The sequence below is a fragment of the Lepidochelys olivacea genome (assembly GCF_965140295.1).
Source record: "Lepidochelys olivacea isolate rLepOli2 genome assembly, chromosome: 8".
NCBI lineage: Eukaryota > Metazoa > Chordata > Testudines > Cheloniidae > Lepidochelys > Lepidochelys olivacea.
Genome location: NC_140418.1, coordinates 34,605,329 through 34,630,158, shown reverse-complemented (window position 1 = coordinate 34,630,158; position 24,830 = coordinate 34,605,329). Strand labels below are relative to the sequence as shown.

Genomic DNA, 24,830 nt, shown 5'->3' with positions numbered 1-24,830 from the left:
ATGGGGGAAAAGAGATTTAATATACAAGCAAAGTGAGCAAGGTGGCTGCCACATGTCTATTGCATATTTTTATAGATTATTTTGTTTTCCTTTTTTTGGAAGGGTAAGAGAACAAGTGTTCATAGAGGAGAGTGGGTAAAGAAAAAGAGGTAGGGGAAAAAAGGGGGAGTAACAGTTGCCACTGTGAGGCAGGCTAGCTGAATAGTGGGAAGTGCGAGAGACTTAACAAAAACATCTGTATTAAATGTTTCCCAAAGGAGGTTTTTATGAAGTATATTACTAAAAACTTCTTTATTATTCAAAGGTCATTGTAGCTACAGAAACCAAGACCAAGGCTGCCATCAGTAATAATTTTGAAGCTAATCTAGTATCCCAAATAATCTCTCTAATAAGCATGCAATAAAGTATGTGATTGAGGTGACCTCCATCTAGTAATACAGACAAACAAGTGCCAGTAAAGATACTTCATACTGAACATTCTGAATGAGTTTCCAGTAAAGTTTCATCCCAGTGCACCCAGATACCACATCATGAGTCATATTAAACAGGCACTTGGACTTTTGGAACAGTAGTTTTCTACTAGTCTCAGAGCACTTATGGCATACACCCCTCCTCTCTGAATAATCTCCAAACTGAATAATTCTCAAAGGTCACAATACAACATTTTTCAGCAAAGAGCTAGTGGCATTGTTGTGAGAGCCCATGCTATTAAGAGCACATTACTTATTACTACACTACACGAATGTATTAGATAGTAGAGAATATTTACTGTCACGCTATAGTGTATTAAATAATTAAAGCTATACTAATTTCAAAATCATGACCAGAAGATAGTGATTAAGTCTCTTTATTTTGTTTATAAAAGGCTAGTTTGCTCTTAATTTGGCAATTCACAAGTCTCCAGTCAAAATCAGCATGGCTCTTGTGTGTATTTACAGTCATCATAAATTCTAATTTTATCATCAATGAAAGGTTTGATGATCACAAAAATAGGGAGCCTTTAATACTAGCTGAAAGATCACTTTGTACTGAAGTACAGTAGTCTCTATATATTGATAACAGATTATCCTCCCTCAAAATACAATTTCATGGTTGTCAAAGTTACTCCCATGAGCTTTTCTCGTCTTTAACTGATTTACAAGCAGATTTAAGGTATACTTTTTTCAAAGAGGTTCAATACTTACATCAAAGTTGTTAAGCGCATAAGCCAGCTCTCCCCCTCCTCCTTGCTGTTGGGCAGCATCATCAGATGCTGTGGCTTGGGCTGCATTTGAGATGCCTGTGACCGCCTGCTGCAGTTGTTTGTAAATCAAGTCCCTGTTGGCTTTGTAAGCTGCTACATCTGGGTGCTGCAGACAGGCCTGAGAAGCAGTGTAAAGTATAGGAATGTTCTTCTGCAGAATTCCTCTAGCTGCAGCCATCTGATCACGATGACCCACATCTTTCAATTCCTGCAAGGAAAACCTAATCAATACTGAAAGACATTTCTGATACTCAGTATCTACATACTTTCCCCTGAAGAGGCATAGGAGCATGATCTTTGCTTAACATGAAGCTACACCTCAGCTAGGCAACATTACTTCCCACGCATGCAGTTAATAAAAATTTGGCTACCTTTAGAACAGTTGCATAAAGACTGATGTTATGCAACCATTCATAATTCTGCTTTCTAAAATTACAAGCTAAGATATTACTTGACATAAGAGCAGATAATTGTTTTCAATGCTCACTGACAGATATTGCAATTTCCTGCAATATCTTGAACAAACCTTACTGAATTAACTAAGTATCTCATGAGCTCATTGTATTAAAAATGCAAGTATGTATGTATGATGATGGGGTTGTATTTAACTTCGAAGGGGAAGAGAGCACTAATGTCAACACCGGGAAACATAATGAGCTTCAAAAGACTTAAAAACAATGGGTCAGGCAGGTGAGTGAGTTTCCAGGAAAGTTGAGAACACTAATTACCCACCTCTGAAACCAGCCTTTATCTGGCCAATTACCTATTCACAGTCTCTGCAGAGCAAAGATGCAAAATGGACTGGAGTGAGTCTCTAATTCATAGATGTGCTTGTTCTGAGCCAAGACAATCATGAACTTATATCCACAGAAAACCCCCTTCATGAGGTGTGAAGGACTGTTCACCTGCCAGAGCCCTTGCTGGAGTTGGGGTGAGCTCTAGTAAACTTCTTAGCACGTGTGTAATTTAAAACAAAAACAAAAAAAAACCCTATGTTTTTGCTATAATGCCTTTACCTTAAGAAGAAATGTGCTTGCTTAAAGCTGTGATAGTGTAACTGCTACAGTTAAGTTGTTTATATCCTCTGAGGAGAGAAGCAAAGCAGGCCTGCTTTAGGCAGTCCAACTTTGCTGGGGAATTCACAGTGGAGTTGCGCAGCCTTAAAATACTCCCATCAGAAAGGGGAGAGCTGCTTCTCCCCACCAAAACAGGTGACTGCTGCAGAGCCAGAAGCCTAGATGTAGGTGCCTCTGTAGGACCATGAGGGAGAAATACAGGTGCAATTTCCCTGACCTGTGATACTGACAATAGACCCGGACATCATCCGTCATATTGTATTGATTCCTAATGTTTAGGAAAGCAGATAAGCTTTAAACAGCAGGATGCAGTGGTTACATAGGTTTTGGATTGTTATGTGGCAACAGGCTGGAGTGACAAGTTTCATTTTCTTAACCTCACTCTACATTCAAATAATTGCACAGTATTTCCTCTTAAATCTTCAAAGGGGTAACATTTATTCTTTTAGATTAGTGGTAAGAGCCAAGTTAGTTTTTATTGCCAAGTGTGAGATCAGACTAAATTCCAGATACTTTCTTTTCCCAAGATGTAGACACACTTATCTAATATCCTTCACACAATAGCAGTGTATAAGCACTGAAGTCCAATTATAAATCTGAATTTTCAGTGTCTCAATCATTTATTCAAAGGCCATAAAGCTCCCCCTTTTGGGTTTGTCATTTGTAATTTCAAGATGTTTTAAAGGACCCACACCTGGTTCTAGGAACATTTTTGCTGTATATGAACTTAAATATCTTTTAGAGCAGTAGTAATAAGTTTTTCTAATAGTAGCTTGCAGAATACAAAGTCTTCCACTCTAAGCCACATTGAGCCAAACACTTTATCACTGCAGTTAAATATTTCCTTTCTTCCTCCCTTCCCCAGTGCTGAAGTTCACTAAAGACTCAAATGGAGAAAAAAATCAGAGTGAAAAGCCATGTTTTATTTGAATTAATCTAAATGTATGGCCAAATACATTCCAAGAAAATGAGTCTGTAACACTAGATATAGGAGTGCATTCTACATTACATGTAATTGAGGTGAAAGGTTCCTGGCATATCAGTAATTGAAGCTTTCTTTTCCAAAGGAAAGAAGGAATAGTATTCAAAGAGAAAAAACTAATGGAACATGAAAAAGGCATGTTTTCCTTCCATGAAAGGGGGACAGGTAACTCAGACAATGACGACTCACACTTTCCTCTTGGGCATATAGACTATGAGAGTCCCACTGCCATTGCATAAAGCACATCAAGGATAGGGTCACACCGTTTAAAAAACAAAACAAAAAACACACATACACCCCCACAATGGCACACAAATATTGGTCACGAATCTAAAGATGTCATGCACATTTGTCAGGAACTATCGGTTAGGATCAGATTCAATTTTTAAATTCTCTAGCTGTACCAAAAAAAAAAAAAAAAAATCTATCAGATCATCCTTTGGTGTTTTCCTTTTATACATGCACATAAGAAAGAATGGGAAGATTAATCAACTGTGATTTGCACAAGGAGGAATGTATTTGACTACTCAAGAAATGCCCTGTCTTTTCTTCTGTCTCATTTAAGAAGTTGTTTTGGGCATTTAAAATCTTCCCTAGGTGTTCTAATATTGAGTCTCTCCTCTCCCACATCCAGTCAGAGTGAATCCTGTCCGTCTCTCTCTAATCTTCACAGATATTTAGGCCTTGCCTACATTTAAAGGCGGTTGCTGATGTAGCTATACCTGCAATACCTCTTTAATGGACACAATTTCTTTGGCTTGTATAGCTTAAGCCAGTGTCCTGAATGAATAAGCTATAAGGCTTTTTGCTGGTATAACTGCATCTACACCAGGGCTTTTGTTGGCACAGTTATATTTCCTTAAAAAACAGGACCTTCCTCATTTAAGAGAAGTGCTGTACAAACACAGACTACCACATCCCTGAAAGCTAAGGCATAACTGGGAAGCTAATAAAGAGATTACTGGCAATGAAGATAGATGTCTGCAGAGTAAGAGTGAAAATTATTACTATTAGAAAGTATTAGACATAGACAGAGCATATCAGTAATAAGTCAGGTAGCTGCCATCAGTAATCCAATAAGAAAGTTTCTGTAGAACATTTTTCAGGCATTGGGCTGGAATGCATGCAGTGAGGGTGGGAAGTCTGCAACTGGAGTGGCTTTCCTCCTCTTCTCTTTTAATGTTCAAAGAGGCAGCTGCATTCATTTTTTATTTTTCCCCATATATGGCAAAGACACTCAGGGCACTGGATAGATGCTTTTTTAATGTCTACATACATTTAAATGAAACAGTGAGAGGCAGGAAGCTGTTCAATTTGCTGGAAAAATAAGCCATTATGCCCAATGTACTTTGTTAGCCTCATACAGCATTCATTCATACATCTATTCCCCAAAACAGCTACTAAATTTTTTCTGAAAAGTTTAAGTATTTTTATTAGTTTTACTAACACCTACAATTACAACTTCCCTTTCAACATTTATACCGTATCTTTGACTTAAGTAAATGCAGAGCACAAAGCAGTGCCTACCCTGGACTCTACAGGCACAGGCCTTAATCTGATTTGTAACTCTTGACAAAGTCTCTCCCTAGACTAGAACAAAAAAAGATTCCCCATTCTTCCAAATATGTGCATTTATGATCCCCCAAGACTAGGTAAATGGGCAGACTAGGGATGTAAAAGGTTAATCCCGGGATGGGCCGCCACGCCCAGATGATATTTTTAATCGTTTAAGCGGTTAACTTTTTAAACAGTATTTACATCCCTAAGACAGATCTTGCAGCATGCCCTGAAGCCCAACCAGTTTAGATTATTTTGGACTGGGTACATAGGAAGTGTGGTGGGCTCTAGCTCAAGCACCTTCAGTGACTGTGGTGGGGGCAGCAGTATGGCAAAGGAAGAAAAACATCTCGGGTAAATCAGTCCCAAGCCATCATTTATTGAGCTGGATGCAGCACCTAGCCCAAGAGGGTGCATTTATATGTCAGAAGCAAACTTTAAAATTCCACCACCCATAGAAAGCCAGTACAGACTAGCTTCAGTTTCCATGCTGATTTAAAAGGGGTTGTTCCATGTGGACAGTGTTGCAGGAATCTGGCCTTGAGGTGATAGTAGCAAGGTCTGCATCTGAAAGAATCTCCAAACTAGAGTGAAGAGGTAATAAAATTTTTTACACTGCTGCCAAGCGGTTGCTTAACAGCACTTTCTGGATTGCTACCTTTAATACTTGATGGGCACAAAACAAAACAATGAGGGGGTCAGATAATGCTAGATGTATGCTCTAGCAACCAGCTTCACTTCAGTTTTATTTAGACTGAGCTTCCACCAGCTAGCTCTCATCCATGCCTCATTCCATCTAGACACTATGCCAGTGACTACAATTTACACCCAATTTGGATTTAACTATGCCTGCATGAGTTTTCCCAAACACTCTTTTTGGAGTATGACCATTATAAATAGGAGATCCAATACTTGTCAGCATCTTTCATACGAGGAACTTAATGCACTTTATGAAAGGCAAAACATACTAAATCAATGAAGTCAGCTACCAGTTAGGCACTACTCATAGTGGAAGAAATTAAAACAGTGATCGGCCTCCTATCACAGTTTCTTTTCCGAGCTCTGCCACTGTCTTGTTAAGTTCAGAGTCCCAAAGCTCTAGTCACATCATGCTCAGAAGGACAATAAGTACTTGATAGAGAAACATTAAGTTTAATAGCCATACCTTACAGCAAAGGGGAAGGTGAAGTAAACATCCCAAGCAGAAATATAGGAGGGATAGATAATACTGAAGCCAAGTAAGACCTATAACTAAGCGGAGGAGGCATTATGAGCACAAACATTGCTCATGTGGCAGAAGACAAACCTTTCACATAGCAGATTGACTAGCAACACAAACACCCACCTATCTCAATTGCAGGTTTATTATAATACATATACACACTGTTTTCAGGCAAATGTCTTGCACTTCACTAATTACATTTTTAAAATATGCATTATCCAATTGTCTCTTAGTCTAGCTTCCTTTATATGAACAGAGAGTCAGTGATATGCTAGAAGTTTTACGTCATACAAATAGCATGAACACTAATGCAATAGTTAATTTAGAAAGACCACACCATTTCAAACTGATAAGACTATTCACCCATCTTTACTTTTCAATGTAACTGACATTTATTAATCTATAGGAATAACTCATGACAGGAAAACCATTAAGCAAAACAAATTGACACATTTAAGATTAAGCCGCGTTCACCAAATTATTCAGATGTACAGATATTGACTACCAAAAAAAAAAAAGTCCTTTAAAGGAGGCTGATTAGAAAATAGTGGAGAGATTGCTGAAGCGTTTATTTGCTCAAGGTAATAAGACAATCCAAAAACAAACACCCTAATTAAATGCAAATACCTATATTAATGCAACATTGTGGTTTAGACTATACCCTCTCAGAAGTATTACTACTTATCAGAAACCATAATTCTGCTCCCTTACTTATATGTATAGTTTTGTACACAAGTACCAAAATATTACAGCACAGATTGTGCAATGTTGCCAAGTTACAGTTGCTGTGGGAACCATAAGTTTAAAATCAAGTCCCTGATATTGTGTGTGAGTGTGTGTGAGAGTGTGTGTGTACTGCATTAGTGGCTGTTCCATTAAAAATAAATGTATTTGTCTATAAATTTGTTATAATAAGTACTATAGTACATCTCAACAGAGTTCTTACTAGGATGCAGATTCAATTTTTGAACACTGTGGGTGTAGTGCATAGCAACCAACAAAAGATGTAATGTTTATTAGCAGTGCCTTGGGCTCAGAAGTCATGCAGAGGGGCCCAGTCATGTTTTCGAAATGTGGTTTTGCTTTGTTTTTTGTTGGGTTGTTTTGTTGTTGCAGTTTTTTGTTGGCTTCTTTTTTTGGGGGGGATGGGAGGGCGGCAGGGGAGAGAACACCTAAGACACTGAAGACCAAATAAAAAAGTACTGTTACTGTACCTGCTGTCTTTTGGCTGCCATTATATTAAGCTTATCCACTTCTGGTTTGAGCGCTTTGTATTGTATTCCTAAATCCTGTTCAGTACCTGCATTTCTTAATTTCAGGATACCTTCTTCCACCTACAAGAGAGCGTAGATATATTTAACTATCCAGTGTACAATTTGCAGAAAAATCCAAGACATTTTATAGCTCAATTAACAAGCAGGGGTTTTTTTTTTGTTTTTTGTTTTAAACTTTATGTACTTGAAAGGCTAGCAGACTAAGTTTGGGCTGCTTTTTCTGATGGGTTTTTCCTCCAAGAAATATGCTTTCGCATATTTTTCTGTGTTTAAAAAGGCAATTCCAGAGCACAGTATGATAAAGCAATATTAACGCAAGTATGTACATATGGTATTATGGATGGGCACACCTGTTAAAACAAGTATCTGTTTCAAACCTCAACAAACCTATCAGTGTCCCACTTTTTTCCAGGAAGTTAGGACTAGTTTTTAGTTACTCCTGTCCTCAAGAGGTTTGTGCAATTTTCCCCCAAACAGTATCCAGCAGAGTCATTTAGCAAAATAAAACTGATAGTTACTACAATCAGAAGTGTCAGAATATTCCAATAAGGATGGGAGCTGGGGAATCATAATACACATAATTAACAGCTCATTGTATCCTAAATACGAGTTCAATACCTTCTGCGTAATGTTTAGAACAACTGAAACAGTCAAATACAGAATGGCAACACAGACCCAGTTTGCATTGGGAGCAACAGACTCAGGAGCAGAACAGCCTAGTTGTAGGGACAATACACAAAAAAAGACAGCTTGTCAGAATAAGCCTAACATATGTTGGACAACGGAAAATGAAATACTGAGTTACAGAGGAAAAACCACACTTACAACTTTAAGCTGAACAAGTAGCTTGTAGACATCCGCCATGTCAGCCAAGATAAGCAGCCGGGTAACAGCAGACAGGAGAGCACGGGCTGCTCGTACCATGTTCCCTCGTTTCACTGAAGAGCAGGGATCATCTGCAAACTCTCCTGAGGCACTCTTCATTGAGTCACCTGCACAAATATTAGCAAGACTATCTTTTCTTAGGTTTAGAATGTTACATACTTCATTTCAGAATTACACTTTGAAAGATCAGGGATTTATTTGAATAGGTTCAATCTTAGAAAGTATCAGAAAGTGTTCACTCCTCAGTTACTGTACCCAGTGATTACTATAAATCTGAAGGTACTTGCACTTCATTCTTCCCAGTGTGGACAGTAAGCATTAAAAATGTCACAAACACTAGATTCATATTTTGCACACAAAGTTCAGTTTTAGCCTTTGTTTCAAACTAGAGGAACTAGAACCTTGGGTGGGGGGGGGGGGGAACCTACCAAAGTTTCAGCAAGCAGGCTAAAAGCATCAGTAAAGAAGGTATTGCAAGGGTTCAACTTACAAAGTTTAGAAACATCACACAACATGAAGTCTCTAATCATGTTTAAATATGCTTAGAATAACTTGAAGGGTTACAGTGAACTTAAATACACTTGCGGAAATTTCACTCCCTTACAAATTGCTGCAAGTTACAGCCAAGATTACTAAGCATTTGAATAAACAAATACTTTGTGTATAGTCAGAGTCCCATGTTTGCATGGGTCTTTCACACAGCAACAAGGGAGAAAACATTTAAAATCCACACAAGGAAGTGTTGTTTTAAAAGTAGAATATAGTATCTAAACTAGTTGGCTCAATTTCAAGTTGACTATCTCTGAAGAAAAACCGGAGGGTGGGGGGGGACCCGACATGCGTGGGAGAAAGAGAGGAGAGGGGAAGACAGGACTATAATTTCCTGGCTTCCAGTTAATGCTAGGGTCACATCTACACTACTGCACTTACATCGGTAAAGGCACACAGACATGGTTGCGCCACTGTACCGCTTATGGTGGAGATGCTCAAAGTTGACGGGAAAGATGCGGTAGCTATGGCAGCAGGAGAAGCTGACATAATGCTGTCTGCACCAGCGCTTAAGTCCATAGAACTTACATTGCTCAGGGGTGTGGATTATTCATACCCCTGAGCAACATCAATTGTACCGAAGTAACCTGTAGTGTATACAAGGGTCTAGGTTTTGAAAAAAGCCAATTATCTTAATTATCTGGAAACACAGAACTGAAGTTCCTCAAACAAAAACTTTAATTTGGCTCTTATATTCCTACCAAAAGGTACAGGAGGGCCTAACCCTGGGGAATTTCTGCAACAATCCCACTGTTAAATTCAGCTACACCAAGCTTAAAATAGCTCATATGCAGTCTCTAGCAACTTCCAGGGTTTTTAACCACAATCTCTCAAACCTGTACATATATCATTCTAGAAAGAGGCTATATGATGCAGACTCAGTGCCCAAGCTTTCTACTTCTAAATACCTAGAATCCGAACATGACAGCTAGGTGCTTGGATCTCTCAGTCAAGACCCAGTGTGGCTATTTATAGTCCTTATAAAAACACCACCACAGTTCAGACAGTTGAAGTTTCCCACTGACGAAAAAGAAGGTATCCTGGCTATTTTCAATGCTAGCCACAACACACTGTCCCAAACAGAGCTGAAAAGATTGTTATAAGTTAAACTGTGAATGGTCTTGAAAATGTACCACACAGCTTATTGTTAAAAAGTATCTCAATTAGTTTTCACAAGCTAGAAGTAGAATGTGTGTTTACTTTGTATGTTGGGTATTACATAATACTGATGTAAAGCTGCTTAAAAACTACCTCTTCAGGGAAGTTAAAACCCCAAAATGTTTTGATATTTAGACCAAATATGCTGCAAATTGGTTCACAGTATAAAGATTTAAAAAAAAAAAAAGAGTGACACAAGCAAGTTGTCTATTGAAGAAATTGAATTATACTGTGATATTCCTACTGTACTTTTTGAACTGTAGTCTATGGATTTCACTTGTTAAGTAAAACAAATCTATTCTTATTACAATGCAGAGGCAAGAGCCACTTCGGTGATTAGACACCCTCATTCAGTTTGACTCCACCGCCATTCAGAAGCGTGGAAAAGTCAGTTCGTCCACATTAAGAGGAGCAAGTAGAGTCATTTAGACTTCTTTCCCTGTGCTGCACACTACCCCTGCAGTGAAGTAGTTCAGATCACAACAATACTTCTGGAATTATGAGGGATAAAAGTGGTTCTTGGAGCTCTTCATATTTCAAGATCTCAACTGTCCTCCTTTCCTCAAGCCCCTACAATTGCTTCAATTCAGAGTATGCCAGAGATTCTCAGACAGTGGACTGTGGATCACTGGGGATCAGTAGAAAATTTGCTAGTCTATTTCCAGGTGATAAATCACGAGACACCTAAAGGTGCTGTGAATTTTCCTAATATCACTCATCCACATATTCAATTGTTACAACTGCCACAGAAAGAACATGCAATTGTGAATGTTCAGAGAGGTGTTTCTAAAGCAGCCTCTACTTTTCATTACATTTGAGTTAAGAGAACAGTCACTTGGGAATCAGAGCATCAAATGTTGCTTCATTTAACACTAGTCATTTATAGAAAAGGTATTCAGTACACATGAATGCTTTGTGTCTTTCTACATAAAACTTCCTTTTACATCTAGACACAATCAGTTAACTTTAACAAAGAACTCAGAATCCTCTAGCTAACATTTAGTTAAGACTGAGGATTTCTATTTTCTATATCCACTCACCACAAAGTTTATGGGAGCTTTTATGAGGTTGACCAAGTGTGCCTTCCCCAGTGCACCAGTACTTCATATTACCATATGTTGGTGCAGTCAGTTGATTTAAAACCACCATGGACATTCTAGTCTGTAGACTTAAAAATCAGTGACAGAGCTAGTCCCAGGGGTTGAATCCCAGAATGTACAATAAATGGTTAAACACTAAGCCAATTGCTAAACTTGAATGTATGAGGTGATAGGTACCCCAAAATTGGCATAGGCAGCTTTATAAACCATGTATGAATTTTGGGGAGTGGTAGGGGACACAAGACCTTTAGAGATTGACAGTCATACCTAAAATATAAGTCTGGCTTATTTTTGCAAATTTGAAGGAAAAAAATTAAGTGTTACAAGTTTAGGGAGGGTGGAAAAGGTGCTCAGTGCTCTTGCAACTGATTTGAAGTTCTTCTGTAAGATAAAGTCTTGTGAACTCCTGGTTCCACAGAAGTCTGTGACAAAATCTCAGACTTCAGTGGAGCCAGGATTTCAGTCTATGAGTCTATGATACAGAACTTGGAATAGTAAACTGAGTTTCTTCCACAGTGAAGATGTAGCAATAGTAATCTAACCCAAATAAAATTTTCCTCAGACAGGAGCTTAATCAGCTACTCCTTGACATGGTTACTAAAGAAAAAAAGAAAAAAAAAAATCAGTAACTGATGAAGAGTTTAACTTGTAGGAATGTGTAAAAAAAATCTTGAGATTAAAAAGCTTAGAATTAGTTTAATTCTGAACTCAACCAAGTTCAGTAGTGTTATATCCTGGGAAGAGTCTCCAAATGGTAAGCAGTTCTTTGGGATTGAGTTTTTAAAGTTAAAGTTAGATATTTCATTAAATGATGTAAGATTGGACATCTCTCTTGAGTAAATGGGCTATTAGACCTTACATCAAGGCACTCAACTGCCACCCCTGCTCACTCCCACCCAGAATGGTCCCTAGAATAGGATGCTGTCTGATCACTATGGAGAATGAGGTCCCACTGTGTTCTTCACAAATATATTTAAGATAAGCAATAAGCTGCGTTCAGTGTTTTGCCACATGAAGCATCTTTGAGTTTTTGTAAAACAAAACCAGTTCCAAATATCAAGCTACAGCTGCCCAGTTACGGCATTTCCAACTGGAGATGTTAAGGATAGAAAAATCTTAAATTGACACACATGAATTGCAAAACTGTATTGGATCACTGGTCCACCTAGTTTGGTATCCTGCGGATCCAAAAGCAGCCAGTACAAACTTGCATCAAAAAGGTGCAAAAACCCCTGCAGTAGGCAGCTATGAAGTTTAAGCAAGTTAATTCTCTGTTCTCCTTCCCTTTCAAACACAATGGCTTCATCTAGTGTTTTTGTAAAGCAACAAGAGGTAAAAACTGATTTTGGGGGGTGGGAGGGGATATTTCTCAGGGGACTGCCACACACACGCACACAAAACGTTAGTTATGCCATTTTGACATAAGGGTTGCAGATTTAGCATTATTAGTTATTTTGTGCCCTTAGGTATTTCTCACCCAATTTGAGTCCCGCAGGGGACTTTCAGGCTGGGAAGAAAAAGGTCTCACTATGTATGCATGAAAGCACTAAATCTGACAGGCATATTTCAGTCTCAACATTAAGATATGCAGTTACATTCAAGCTTTCATAGTATGGCCCACTAGCAAGACTTATTTTAGCCTCTATAGAAAAATTGAAGAGCTTAAGTAACACTCTCTTAAATGGAGGAGAAAAAAGGAGAGAGCAAGAACTTGCGTATGAGATCTACCAAATGTTAAGTGAAGTGTTTTTACACATTTTTTTGGATGGATAGTAGGAGAGGAAAAAGTTTAAGAGTGTGTACCTCTGATGCAAGTAAATGACAAAATCATTTTCCTGTGTCAATAGTCTGCTTTTGCCATTTCTGCCTCTGACAGCTAAAAACCGCAAACTATGCCCCAATTATCCCCCACCTTGATTACTGCACACCTCAAGGCGCCATCTCTCACACTCCATATTCCTCCCTCAGACTGTTCACATTCCCCCACCCCCAATCTGTTCCACTGGCTACCTATTCTCCACCACTTGAAGGCCAGGATAGAAGTTTGATATCAAAGTCCCCATCTGTATACCGCCACCCCAGCGTACATATCCAACCCCACATCTTGCCAGTGATACCACCCTCAATGCTCAGTTCAATGGAGTGAGAAGAGGCTTTCCATACTGTCCCCTATATCTGAAAGGCCTTCTATTGCAGCTTGCCAAGCTACCACCTTTTGTTCAAAACTCCCCTGATTACTCACTTTCCCCATGCCTACAAAACGCAAGTTGATAATTATGGAATTTTGTCCATTCCTCATTGAGCCTTCCTTGACAGGTAGAGACAACAAGGACTTCATAGTTGGTTTTAAAAAAATTTCAGTTGTCCTGGCTTGATCGGACAGATGTTTATGGGCTCTTTAGAAACAGTCACACTTTGAAATAAGCCTGAAAAATCTGAACTCTCAAACCTGGTTGGCTACAAGTAACAGTATTAATCACACTGTTCTATTTCCTACAAAAAGTGACCAGAGGCCCTTACAAATTTGTGATTCTCATGACATAACTAGAATCAGTTTGCTTAAACCATAAGAGCTCTAGCTGAGCTTTCTGAAACAGTTTAAACAAGTTAGGCACCTAACTCCCATTAAGTTTCCATGGGATTTGGACACTGTCCCTTTGAAATATTCTACCTTAGTCTCTTCCTAAACTGTATCACTCTGATGTACCAAGGGAAATTAAGGATTTATGTTTTATTTTGTTACGTGATCTGTCCCATTGCTCAGGTTCAGAATAGCTTCATTCACAAGTAAAATGTTTAGTTGAATATTCTCTCAAATGGGAGTATTGTTATTAACTAGCTCCTTTCAGAAGCTGGTTAGTTACAGCGTTGCTTACCATGGTAGCTGCTGTTTTTATCAACTACATTATCTTCACAGAACCATTTAGAAGGCACATCCATATCCCTTGAGCCCAACATTCTACTAACAGAAGATATAAAGTTACCACGCCCTCTTCAGTTCCTTTATATCCACCAGCCAGAACTGTCAAAGAACCTACCTCCTTTTTAGAAGAAGTGTTGTAGCTTAGATCTGAGTTTCAAGGTCATTTTTAAAGTTTTAGAATTACATTAGCTAGATCTATGAGTTACAGATCAGAGCAGTGGTTCTCAACCTATTTACTACTGTGGGCCGCATCCAATACTACCTCTACAATCCTGAGAATGTCACATGAGCCGCAGCTATGTGCTGATTGGGCCACAAGTGGCCCACGGGCCACAGGTTGAGAACCACTGGATCAGAGGGTTTGGTTTTATTTAATTTTTTTCTGGTAGATTCGTATGCACTACTGAAGACAGGTTTATCTATTACATACTACTCAAAAGGTATAGGATTACAGAACCAAGGTGACACTGCTGATCACATTTTACCTAACAGAAAATATGTACATCTTCTGTATACTTAAGAACTCTGAACCTGATTGAACCAACTGACTAATGCTGCACTACTTTAGAGACAGTAGCCCAGGAACAGAGAGATGAAGTACTGCAAGTAACTGACAAGAGGCTATTTCTCATTGTTTCTGATGAACAAAGACAAGGATAATTTACACAGGCAGTTCAGAAATAACATTTTAGAAATACAGTGAAAGTTATAAGGAATAGGGACCAAAATGGCAATTTAGATGAAGTATGTTTATTCATACCACTCTTCTGGTCTCAGGGTGCTAGGTTTCTCTAAAAAATACTTACACACTTTGATATTCATTGGCATGCAGGCACTCCAGAATGGTCTATGACCACAATAAAGCTGACAAGAAGTGGATAGGAACAGCATGAATTGTGCATGTGAACCAAAATATAGTTCATCCAGGATCAGCTTTACTCCCATGACCCTTCAGAAAGATGTACTAAAGTTTTAACAAGCTGGATCCAAGACCTAGACCCTTGTCACCGGGTCCAGTTGGGTTACAAGTACTGGATTTGGGTATGAAGAAAAAAAAAATTCGACCCTCTAAGGGGCTCAGGTTCAGCCATTTCTTTTTCCTGCTTTGTGCATGTGGTTCCAACTTCCTAAAGCACTCCTCTGACTTCGTCTGTCAATTATCCTCCTCCTCTGCTTTTCCTCTCCACTCCTCAGCCCTTCCTCTTCTGCCATTCCCCCTGCCCCACGGTCCTGTTCTCCTCAACTCCCCCCCCCCCCCCCCGCCATATTCTTCCCCTTCCCTCAACTCCATCCTCAGTCCCCAGCCCTTCTGACCCCTGGGGGACATCACAGCCCCGCCTCTGGTAGCAAGGTACTCTGAGCAGGAATGACACTGGTAGTGCTACAAAACAAAACTCCCCAAAGAGCAACTGTGGTAGATTCAAAGGGGAGTGGAAGCTGTAATGGTACCACCACTGCAGTACGTAGAGCATCCCAGTGTTGCTGACAGGTTGAGCCAATTGGGAGAAAATCAGGGACAGGTCCCTGTCCCTTTCGTTCCTTTGAATGAATGGGGTGGTGGGTGACAGCCTCCCAGGCCTGCATGCAGAGGTCTGAACCCTGGGCTTGCACTGCTGGGCAAGCAGATGCTCTGGATGAGGTGGCAAAGCTGCTTGGTCTTATCCCAGAGATATGCATCTATGCAAACAGCTGCCGATCCACAGATCCCTGTGACAGAGGTGGCTTCCTTGCTGCAGGGGCCAAGCTCACCAGTTCTCGCAGGCTGAGCTTCTGTGGGGCAAAACACAACACTGATTCTCTGGGCATAGACCACCCCACCTCTAACCATAGCTCCCAGAGCAAAAACTAACTCCCTACAAGTGTTGGGCATGAGTTGGGTATGAAAACAATTTGACACTCCTGGGCTTGGTTCAGGTTCAGGTCGGGCTTTAAACTTAGGCTCAAGCAGACCTCTACAAAGAGGCATATAGTCTTGACAATCCAGGAGGCTCACACAACAGCCAGTCTTATTTTATTATTCAATATAAACATTTAAGAGCTGGTCTACGCTACAAAGTTAGGTCAACTTAACCACATCACTCAGCAATGTGGAAAACCATGTGCAAATGTAATTAAACTGATCTAAGCCCAGGTGTAGGCACTGCTAGGTTGATGGAAGACTTAGCCACTGCCTCTCAGAGAAGAGTATTTACTACAGCAACCGAAGAATCACTTCCATTTCTGTAAAAAGTGCTGGGGTAGCACAGCAACATTTCTTGAGTAGAAGATTGACCCCATATATTGCATTAATAAAGCACATTCAGTAATATAGAGAACCTACAGTTCACTAATTCAACTACAGAATCAGAGAGCTATTTTATGCTAATATTCAGCTCTCCATTCTAAATCAGTCTTACCCATGATTGGGACGAGATGTAGTTTACTGACCTCAACATAACATTTTGTCCCTAACAAAATCAAAGCACTGTCATTCGGCAGTGACATAGGCAAAAGACCAGTCCTGTTAATTTAGAAATTAAATCAATTGTAGTGAACAAGAATTATATTCGTGCTGTATATTAGCCAGATTCTCAAGAGACAGAGCTCCCTATAATAGTCTTAGATACATAGAACTAGCAAAGTCAGATGGCAATTTAGATAGGAACATTGCAAACGAATAGCACCCAGAGATTTGGTCAGACTCTTGTATGTTCTACCTCTGTAGAGGCCTCAGCTATTTATGCGTAGAAATATAAATGCAGGCTCAGGAAAACCAGCATCTGTTCACTTTGATAACAAGGATTTCCCAACGTGAAGCAAAAATGCAAGGTTAACACTAAGCCAGCCCAAGTGTTATGTAACCCAGAGATATATGTATGTAACCCAGAGATATGTAACCCAGAGATCACATTAGTGCAGGGTGTGCAAACTTACTAGGCACCATCAGGCAGAGGGACCTCCCAAATACATCGGACCTTGATGTTTGGGGAAAGTTGGCAGGGAAGGAAAAGGGGTGGAGAAAGGAAAAGGGCACGAGCAAAAGAAAATTGCTGTGAACATCCTCACAGCTCCAAAACAAAATAAGATTCTCTCATCCTGCTGCAGAAAGGATGCCAGACTAGTTTAAAAAGTTTAGTGTATTATATATACACACACTTCAATACATCAAGTCATTCAATTGCTTCACATGCATGCCCCTACACAATTCAATATACAAGAGAGGATACCTGTATTTTGTAGGAACAAGAAAGAGCAAGGTAGCACAGGATTTTGGGAAGAAGAGCCCAACATCTACTGTTATTTGCCTAAAAAGTTTTCTGAAGGGCTGTTGCTGCTCTGTTAATCCAGCCTACGTGCACTGTGATAAATATGCAATCTCCTTCGTGCAAATTGTCCCAACAGCTTAGCCCCGTGGCCATGCCAGGGCAATATGCAATGCAACATCAAAAGCAAGGAGTGCAAAACTTCATTGGGATGGGCCAAGAGAGTCAGATGCCCAATAAGCACTCAGAAGCAATTAGAAAAGATTGTTTGGATAACCTTTATCAATATTTTTTTAAATCAGAGAGTGGCCATAGCCCAATTAGCGCTAGTTATACATCAAGTTTAATTTGAGTTGTTGATGGTATGGGAAGGAAGGAGAAATGGAGAAGCCGTAAAGGGTGAAAGTAGTATTTCACCCTTCTAGAACGCTCACAGCTGAAGGAATTTTGTTCCCAAAGAGTCACTGCCAGACTCAAGTGCAGAAAATTTCAGCTATAAGAGCTGAATGTTTTGGAAAGTTAACTGGGGGATCGAGTCATATTGATACAGTTTAACAATCTTTATTACCACTGCTCACTATAACGTTGTGGAAAGATCAACTAGCACACAGCTTGAGGAATTTCTTCCTCCTTTGCACAGAGCTTCATTTGTAGCTCATCATCAGCACCACTAATAACTACAGTAACTCCTCACTTAACGTTGTCCCAGTTAATATTGTTTTGTGGTTAAGTTGCTGATCAATTAGAGAACATGCTCGTTTAAAGTTGCCAAATGCTCCTTTATAACACTGTTTGGCAGCCACCTGCTTTGTCCATTGCTTGCGGGAAGAGCAGCCCCTTGGAGCTAGCTGGTGAGGACTTGGAACCAGGGTGGAGTCACTCAACAGGCTATCAACTGCTGAGCAGTTCAGCTGTCCCTCCCCACACTTCCGTGTGCTGCTCCTGCCCTCTGCCTTGGTATGGCAATATTTCATTTTAAACATTCCCCATGTTTAAAGAATTGTACTTTATAAAATTAAGCTTTTACAGAAAACCTCTCCTAAAGAAAGTTTATTTTGTGAATAAAATTAAGTTGAAAATGCCCTTTAAAGAATGTAATCCATTTCTCTCTTCTGTAGTGTAGACTATTTACTTGTGGCACCTGTGCTGTTTAAACTACTAAAGCGATATTTAAATGGAGGGAAATTGAAGGACAAAGTTTGGAAGCTGAACGCACACAGATAAAATTATGGGCATTAGAAAGAATAGCTAAAAGACAGACTTGAGAGAAACTCAGATTTAAGTTATCACAAAAATACGTCACCTACCTTGCTTGCGAACATCTTCCACAGCTGCCACTAGTTCCTCTTTAAGAAACTGACTCTCTTTTGCAATTTTGTCTCCCTTCTCCAAGAAATTCTCTGTTGCTTGTTCAACTGATGCAGCCAAAACATGGGCTTTCTTAGAACGTCCTCTTTTTTTGTTGGAAGGACCCTTGTTACTGGTATTAACTAGTGTTGTAACCTGAAAAAAGGGATAATTTATAGTTGAGATGTATACCGAATAAGTATATGTAACATGAAACAAGATACAAGCTTATCAACCTAATCGCTTGGATTTTCTGAATCAAAAGCATATTTGCAATACCTATGCTGACTTCAAGTAGGCAGTACTTAATTGCCAGTAAATTCATTTTTGAGCAGTTTTCATGGTTCTTTAATCAAGAAGCATAGTGACATTGTAATTAGACAAGTATGATAAACTTAAGCTAAAGTGCTTAGTGAGGGGTTTGTTGTTTAAGAAGCAGACAAAAATTGATTAAAAGTTAGGTGCATCTTTTTCTATGCATCATTAAGCTACAATTTCAGCAAGAGGCCAGGGCTATTTTGGATTTGGCTTCACACAAGAAGAATCCAAGTTTGAAACAATTAGTTCAGGACCGTTTTTAAGACTTTGAAACATTTTAAAAGATGAACAGGATTGAAGTGGCACATCTACAGAAAGCTAGCTTCACAGCCTTTCTTCAGTCCAAGACTGAAGGGATGAGGGACTTTGCAAGCAAAGTGATTTTACAGCCAAATTAGATGGCTGCAACCTGTCATCAAGTTCTCATTTAATCACTTTTCTAGGTGCAGTTCGTACCACCACCTGTAAGTGTAAGGTTGACTGACACTTTCCATTTTAAGACCCTGGTGAAGCTTTATAAGCAACTGAAAACAAGTTTTAACCATTTTGGCTCAATTTTTCCATGATCAATGTCTGCCTCAGGCTGAAGTTTTTTGGAAAGTTCCAGCAAAACACAGGTCATTTCAATCTGGCATCATTCTATTAATAGGTATTCTTTGTTTGAAGTTGTTTAACCTATTATGCATCCACTTAATGGTAGTTCTGCTGTGCCTGCATTTCTCCAGCTTACATATCAGAATGTTATAACATAAGAATAGCCATACTGGGTCAGACCAAAGGTCCATCTAGCCCAGTATCCTGTCTTCCGATAGTGGTCAATGCCAGGTGCCCCAGAGGGAATAAAACAAAGATAATCAAGTGATCCATTCCCTGTCACTCATTCCCAGCTTCTGGCAAACAGAGGCTAGGGACATCATCCCTGCCCATCCTGGCTAATAGCCATTGATGAACTTATCCTCCATGAATTTATCTAGTTTTTTTTTTTAAACCCTGTTCTCATCTTGGCCTTCATAACAACCACTAGCAAAGAGTGCCACAACAGCTGACTATGCATTGTGAGAAGAAATACTTCCTTTTCTTTGTTTTAAACCTGCTGCCTATTAATTTCATTTGGTGCCCTCTAGTTCTTGTGTAATGAGGAGTAAGCAACACTTCCTTATTTACTTTCTCCACTTCAGTCATGATTTTATAGACCTCAATCATATTCCCCCTTAGTCGTCTCTTTTACAAGATGAAAAGTCCCAGTCTTATTAATCTCTCCTCATACGGAAGCCACTCCATATCCCTAATCATTTCTGTTACTCTTTTGAACCTTTCAGTTCCAACATATCTTTTTTGAGATGGAGCAAACCACATCTGCATGCATTATTCAAGATGTGGGCATATGATGGATTTCTATGGAAGCAATATCATATTTTCTCTGACCTATCCCTTTCCTAATGATTCCCAACATTCTTTGCTTTTTTGACTGCCACTGTACATTCAGTGGATATTTTCAGAGAACTATCCACAATGACTCCAAGATCTCTTTCTTGAGTCACCCAGTTTTGAAAGAGCCTTTTGTAGCTCTTCGCAGTCTGCTTGAGAACTAACTATCTTGAGTAGTTCTGTATCATCTCCAAATTTTGCCACCTCATTGTTTACCCCTTTTTCCAAATCATTTATGAATATGTTGAACAAGACTGGTCCCAGTACAGACCCCCGGGGGACACCACTCTACCGCTCTCCATTCTGAAAACGGACCATTTATTCCTAACCTTTGTTTCCTATCTTTTAACCAGTTACCAATCCATGAGAGGACCTTCCCTTTTATCCCATGACAGCTTACTTTGCTTAAGAGCCTTTGGTGAGGGACCTTGTCAAAGGCTTTTTGAAAATCTAAGTACATTATATCAACTGGATCCCCTTAACCACATGCTTGTTGACTGCCTCAAAGAATTCTAGCAGATTGATGAGGCATGATTTCCCTTTACAAAAATCATGTTGACCTCTTCCAACAAATTATGTTCAGCTAGGTGTGTCAGACATTTTTGTTCTTTATATTTTCCAACCAGTTTACCCGGTACTAAAGTCAGGCTTACCAGCCTGAATTGTCAGGATCACCTCTGGAGCCCTTTTTAAAAATTGGCATCACGTCATGTGGGACTGTGGCCTGGTCTACACGGGGGTGGGGGGTGTTTCCAACCTAAGATACACAACTTCCCTCGTGTCCTCATGGCATGGGATCGACTGCTGTCGCTCCCCCATCGACTCCGCTTCTGCCTCTCGCCGCGGTGGAGTACAGGGGTCGACGGCAGAGTGATTGGGGATCAATTTATCACATCTACTCTAGACATGATAAAATCGATCCCCGATAGATCAATCGCTACCCGCCAATCTGGGGGTCAAAAGCCTTGCTGAAGTTGAGGTATATTATGTTCACTGCATCCCCCCATCCACCAAACCAATTACACGGTCAAAAAAAATGAAATCAAGCTGGTCTGGCATGATTTGTTCTTAATAAAGCCACACTGGCTGCTAGTGATTACCCCTTCATCCTCTAGGTATTTGCAAACTGAATGTTTTATACTTTGTTCTACTGGCTTCCTAGGTATTGGGGTCAGGATGATGCGTCTATAAATTCCCCAGCTCCTCCTTTTTCCCTCTTTTTAAAGATGGACATTATGTTTGCCCTTCTCCAGTCTTCTGGGACCTCTCGTCATCCATGAGTTTGCAAATATTATTGCCAATAGTGAAGAGATTTCTTCAGCTAATTTCTTCAGCAAGCTGTGGTGACGTGAATTCATTCAAATCAGTCAGAAGATCTGAAGTGTTCTTTACTTATCCAGATCTGCATCCCTTCCCCCTTTACAGTCTATGGTAACTTCACTAATTATCCAGTCACGTTATTCTTTGTGAAAAGACTGAAGCAAAGGAGGCATTGAGCTGCTCTGTCTTCCTATCAACTTCCATTACCAGCTCACCGTTTCCATTGAGTAATGGATCCACACCATCCCCGATCTTTGTCTGACATTTGCAGAATCCCTTCTTGTTGTCTCTAACATTTCTTGCCAGCGGTAACTCATTCTTTGCCATGGCTTTCCTGATTTTGTCCCTACATGCTCGTGCTATTCCCATGTATACCTTCCTTGGTGACATGCCCCTACTTCCAGCTTCTTGTGCAGCCACATTGGCCTCCTGTAGCTCTTATCTTTCCTCTGCATCAGAATAGTTTGATGTTGAGCATCTAGTATTACATTTTTTAGGAACTGCCAATCCCTTTCAACTCCTTTTCTTCCTAATTGGTCTTTCCATGGGACCTTGCCTATATTTCTCTGAGTTGGTTGAAAATCTGCCTTTCTGAAGTACAGTGTCCTTGTTTTGCTGTTCTCATATCCTCCTTTCATTAGGCTCTTGAATTCTATCAGATCAGCAACACTAAGTTCCCGATCATTTTCACATTTGTAACTAATTCATCCCTGTTGATCAACACCATATCCAAAATGGATGACTCCCTAGTTGTTGCCTCAATTTTCTGAATCAGGAAGTTGTCCCCTGCACAAGAACGAACTTGCAGGACATATGTTTTGCTATAATAAGCATCCAACAAATATCAGGGAAGTTAAAATCCCACATTAATATTAGCTTGTGTGTGTTCGCTAATCTGGTCACCTGCTTGTAGAATGCCTCATCCACTTCCTCTTCTTGATTTGATGCATTATAATAGACCGCCCCACCATAAGATCACTGCTATTCTTTTCCCTTTTTATCCTCATCCGAAGACTCTCAGTAGGTCTGCCACCCACTTTCTCTTGGGCCTTGGAGCAAGTGTATACATTCTTGATATAGAGCACAATCCCTCCTCCTTTTTTCCCCCCATACCTATCCTTCTGGAACAAGCTATATCCCTCAGTGCTGGTACTGCAATCATGGGAGTTATCCCACCAAGTCACATTTTTCTTCATATACCATGTTTTCCAGTTCATCCTGCTTGTTCCCCATACTTGTATTGGTATACAGGCATCAAATATATTTTGCAGACTGTCCTGTTGCTTTTATTTTTGCCTCATGACCACCCACGTGGGCGTCAAAAGTCCATGATAGAATTTGTTTTTTGTCATCCCCCCTGCAATTTGCTCTTTTAAAAGCCCCAGTAAGGCACATGTAAAAGAGCTACTTTGCAGCCTTCATGTTCTTCTAAAGTACTCAAGTCAGAAAATGAAAGAATTGAAGTGGTCTGTGCAGACTTAATTTGGCTTCTTTGTGCATATGCATTATGAGAGTCTAGTTATGTGACCACACACCCCCCTTCTCTCTCGCCCCTGCACCCAAAGAGGTTTAATTTAAAAGCCAGTAGGGAAGTGTCTATCTGAAAATTCACTGTCCTCCAATAGCAATGTCTGCAGATCCTACAGAAAGGATCCCATCTGTAGTGTTACTATAAAGGTGGAACCACGCTGGACAAAGCCATTTACTTGGTAGTGCTCCAATAAGAACAGATTTCATCCACCATTGCTTGTACATCTAGTTTTAAAAAGATCAAGGACTTACAGGGGGTCTTACAAATTTCTCAATACAAAAAAGTATAATCTTTCCAGCCAGGAAGCTGCCATGGCTCTAAGGAAAAATAAGTCTTGATAGACACTGGCAGAAAGATACTATTTGATCTATGAAGCACATGACTCTGGGGCACATACACCTTGATACAGACAACTGACGTTTTCTTGACTCTTACCAACAGGCAAGACAAATACCGCTGTTGATTTATGGTCTCTATTATTCTTTAGTAGCATTCTGAAATGTGCTTAAAATGGGTAATAAAGTCTGGTTTTCTTTACACCTAAGTAATCTCAGTAAGTAGCTTCAAAATGTCAAACTGAAGAGGTACAAGATCTGCCATTTGTTTAGCTTCTTATATTTTTAACAGGAAGTTACCAAAACTGATCACTTAAGATTCAACTGTAACAGTCCCACTTCTTGACATGTAGCTTTAAAACACTAGCTACACAAAAGTTTTTAGGCCATTCTTGACTTGAACTGGTACAACTAGTGGGTTTTTTGTTTTAAGTTTTAGGATTTAAGTTCAGTTTTTGTCATAGTGCATAAGCATTCACTTATGACAACAGGTCACAGGAATCTTCCTCATCTGCAGCTACACTTCTGTGGCACAGCTCCATGATCAACAGCCCACTCTCGAGCTTATATTTCATAAGGGAACCTCCAGGATGTAGAGCACACTCCTCTTCAGTGGCAGGACCTCTGACAGATTTCACCTGGGCCAGGTCTCCCTTTGGGAAACAAAATGGATGCTCTAGAAACTTCAAGGGCTAATGAAGTGGCTCTAGCTCCTCAAAAGGTCAATCTACTTGCCTATCAGTGGACCCATGGCAGGTAAGAAGCCCTCTTTGGTGATGACTGTCCTTCACTAGGGACAGTTTTCACCAACGGATAATCTCAGTTCATGCACTAAATTTACTGCAAGAGGAAGTTTGCTTTACCTTCTTCCGGTTATTTTCCCTGTCACACCACTTAGAGCACTTGGAACTGCAGGTACAGGCTGTTGCTGCTGCACTACCTCATGAAAGAAAATTATCCTGTACTCAGAATGTCCTGAAAAAAAGTTTGTTCTTTTGATGATGTCAATTGAATTTCCCTAAAGGGAGAAATCTATGAATGACACTGAATTTGCAAGGATACAGAACTAAATGGTAGGAAATCCAATGGCATTTTACAACTTTAGAAACAGAAAATAATGGTAAGTTCATCAAGAAGTAGAAAGTCTACTTCTTGCCAATGAATGATGGGGTATTTAGCTTTGGAAACAGAACCTGACTGATTGCAAGATCTGCAGACCTTCACACATTGAAGAAAGTTTTTCAGATCTCCAGAACTGTGACATTCTGTACAAACTGGCAAAATTATTTAAGTTCCCTATTCTTAAACAGGCTAGATGCTACTATAATTCTTTCCCCAAT

The 24,830-nt window shown here is 39.8% G+C and overlaps 1 protein-coding gene across 1 annotated transcript in view; it reads right to left on the bottom strand.

Annotated features, from left to right (window-relative positions):
• CTNNA1 (catenin alpha 1) overlaps nucleotides 1-24,830 on the bottom strand; it is a 202,582-nt gene that overhangs the window by 140,563 nt on the left and 37,189 nt on the right. Inside the window, exons 3-6 of the mRNA XM_084637020.1 lie at nucleotides 18,519-18,714; nucleotides 8,180-8,346; nucleotides 7,295-7,414; nucleotides 1,185-1,451 (exon numbers count right to left, since the gene is read on the bottom strand). Coding sequence (XP_084493146.1) covers nucleotides 1,185-1,451; nucleotides 7,295-7,414; nucleotides 8,180-8,346; nucleotides 18,519-18,714 — 750 coding nt within the window. The remainder of the gene's footprint in view (nucleotides 1-1,184; nucleotides 1,452-7,294; nucleotides 7,415-8,179; nucleotides 8,347-18,518; nucleotides 18,715-24,830) is intronic.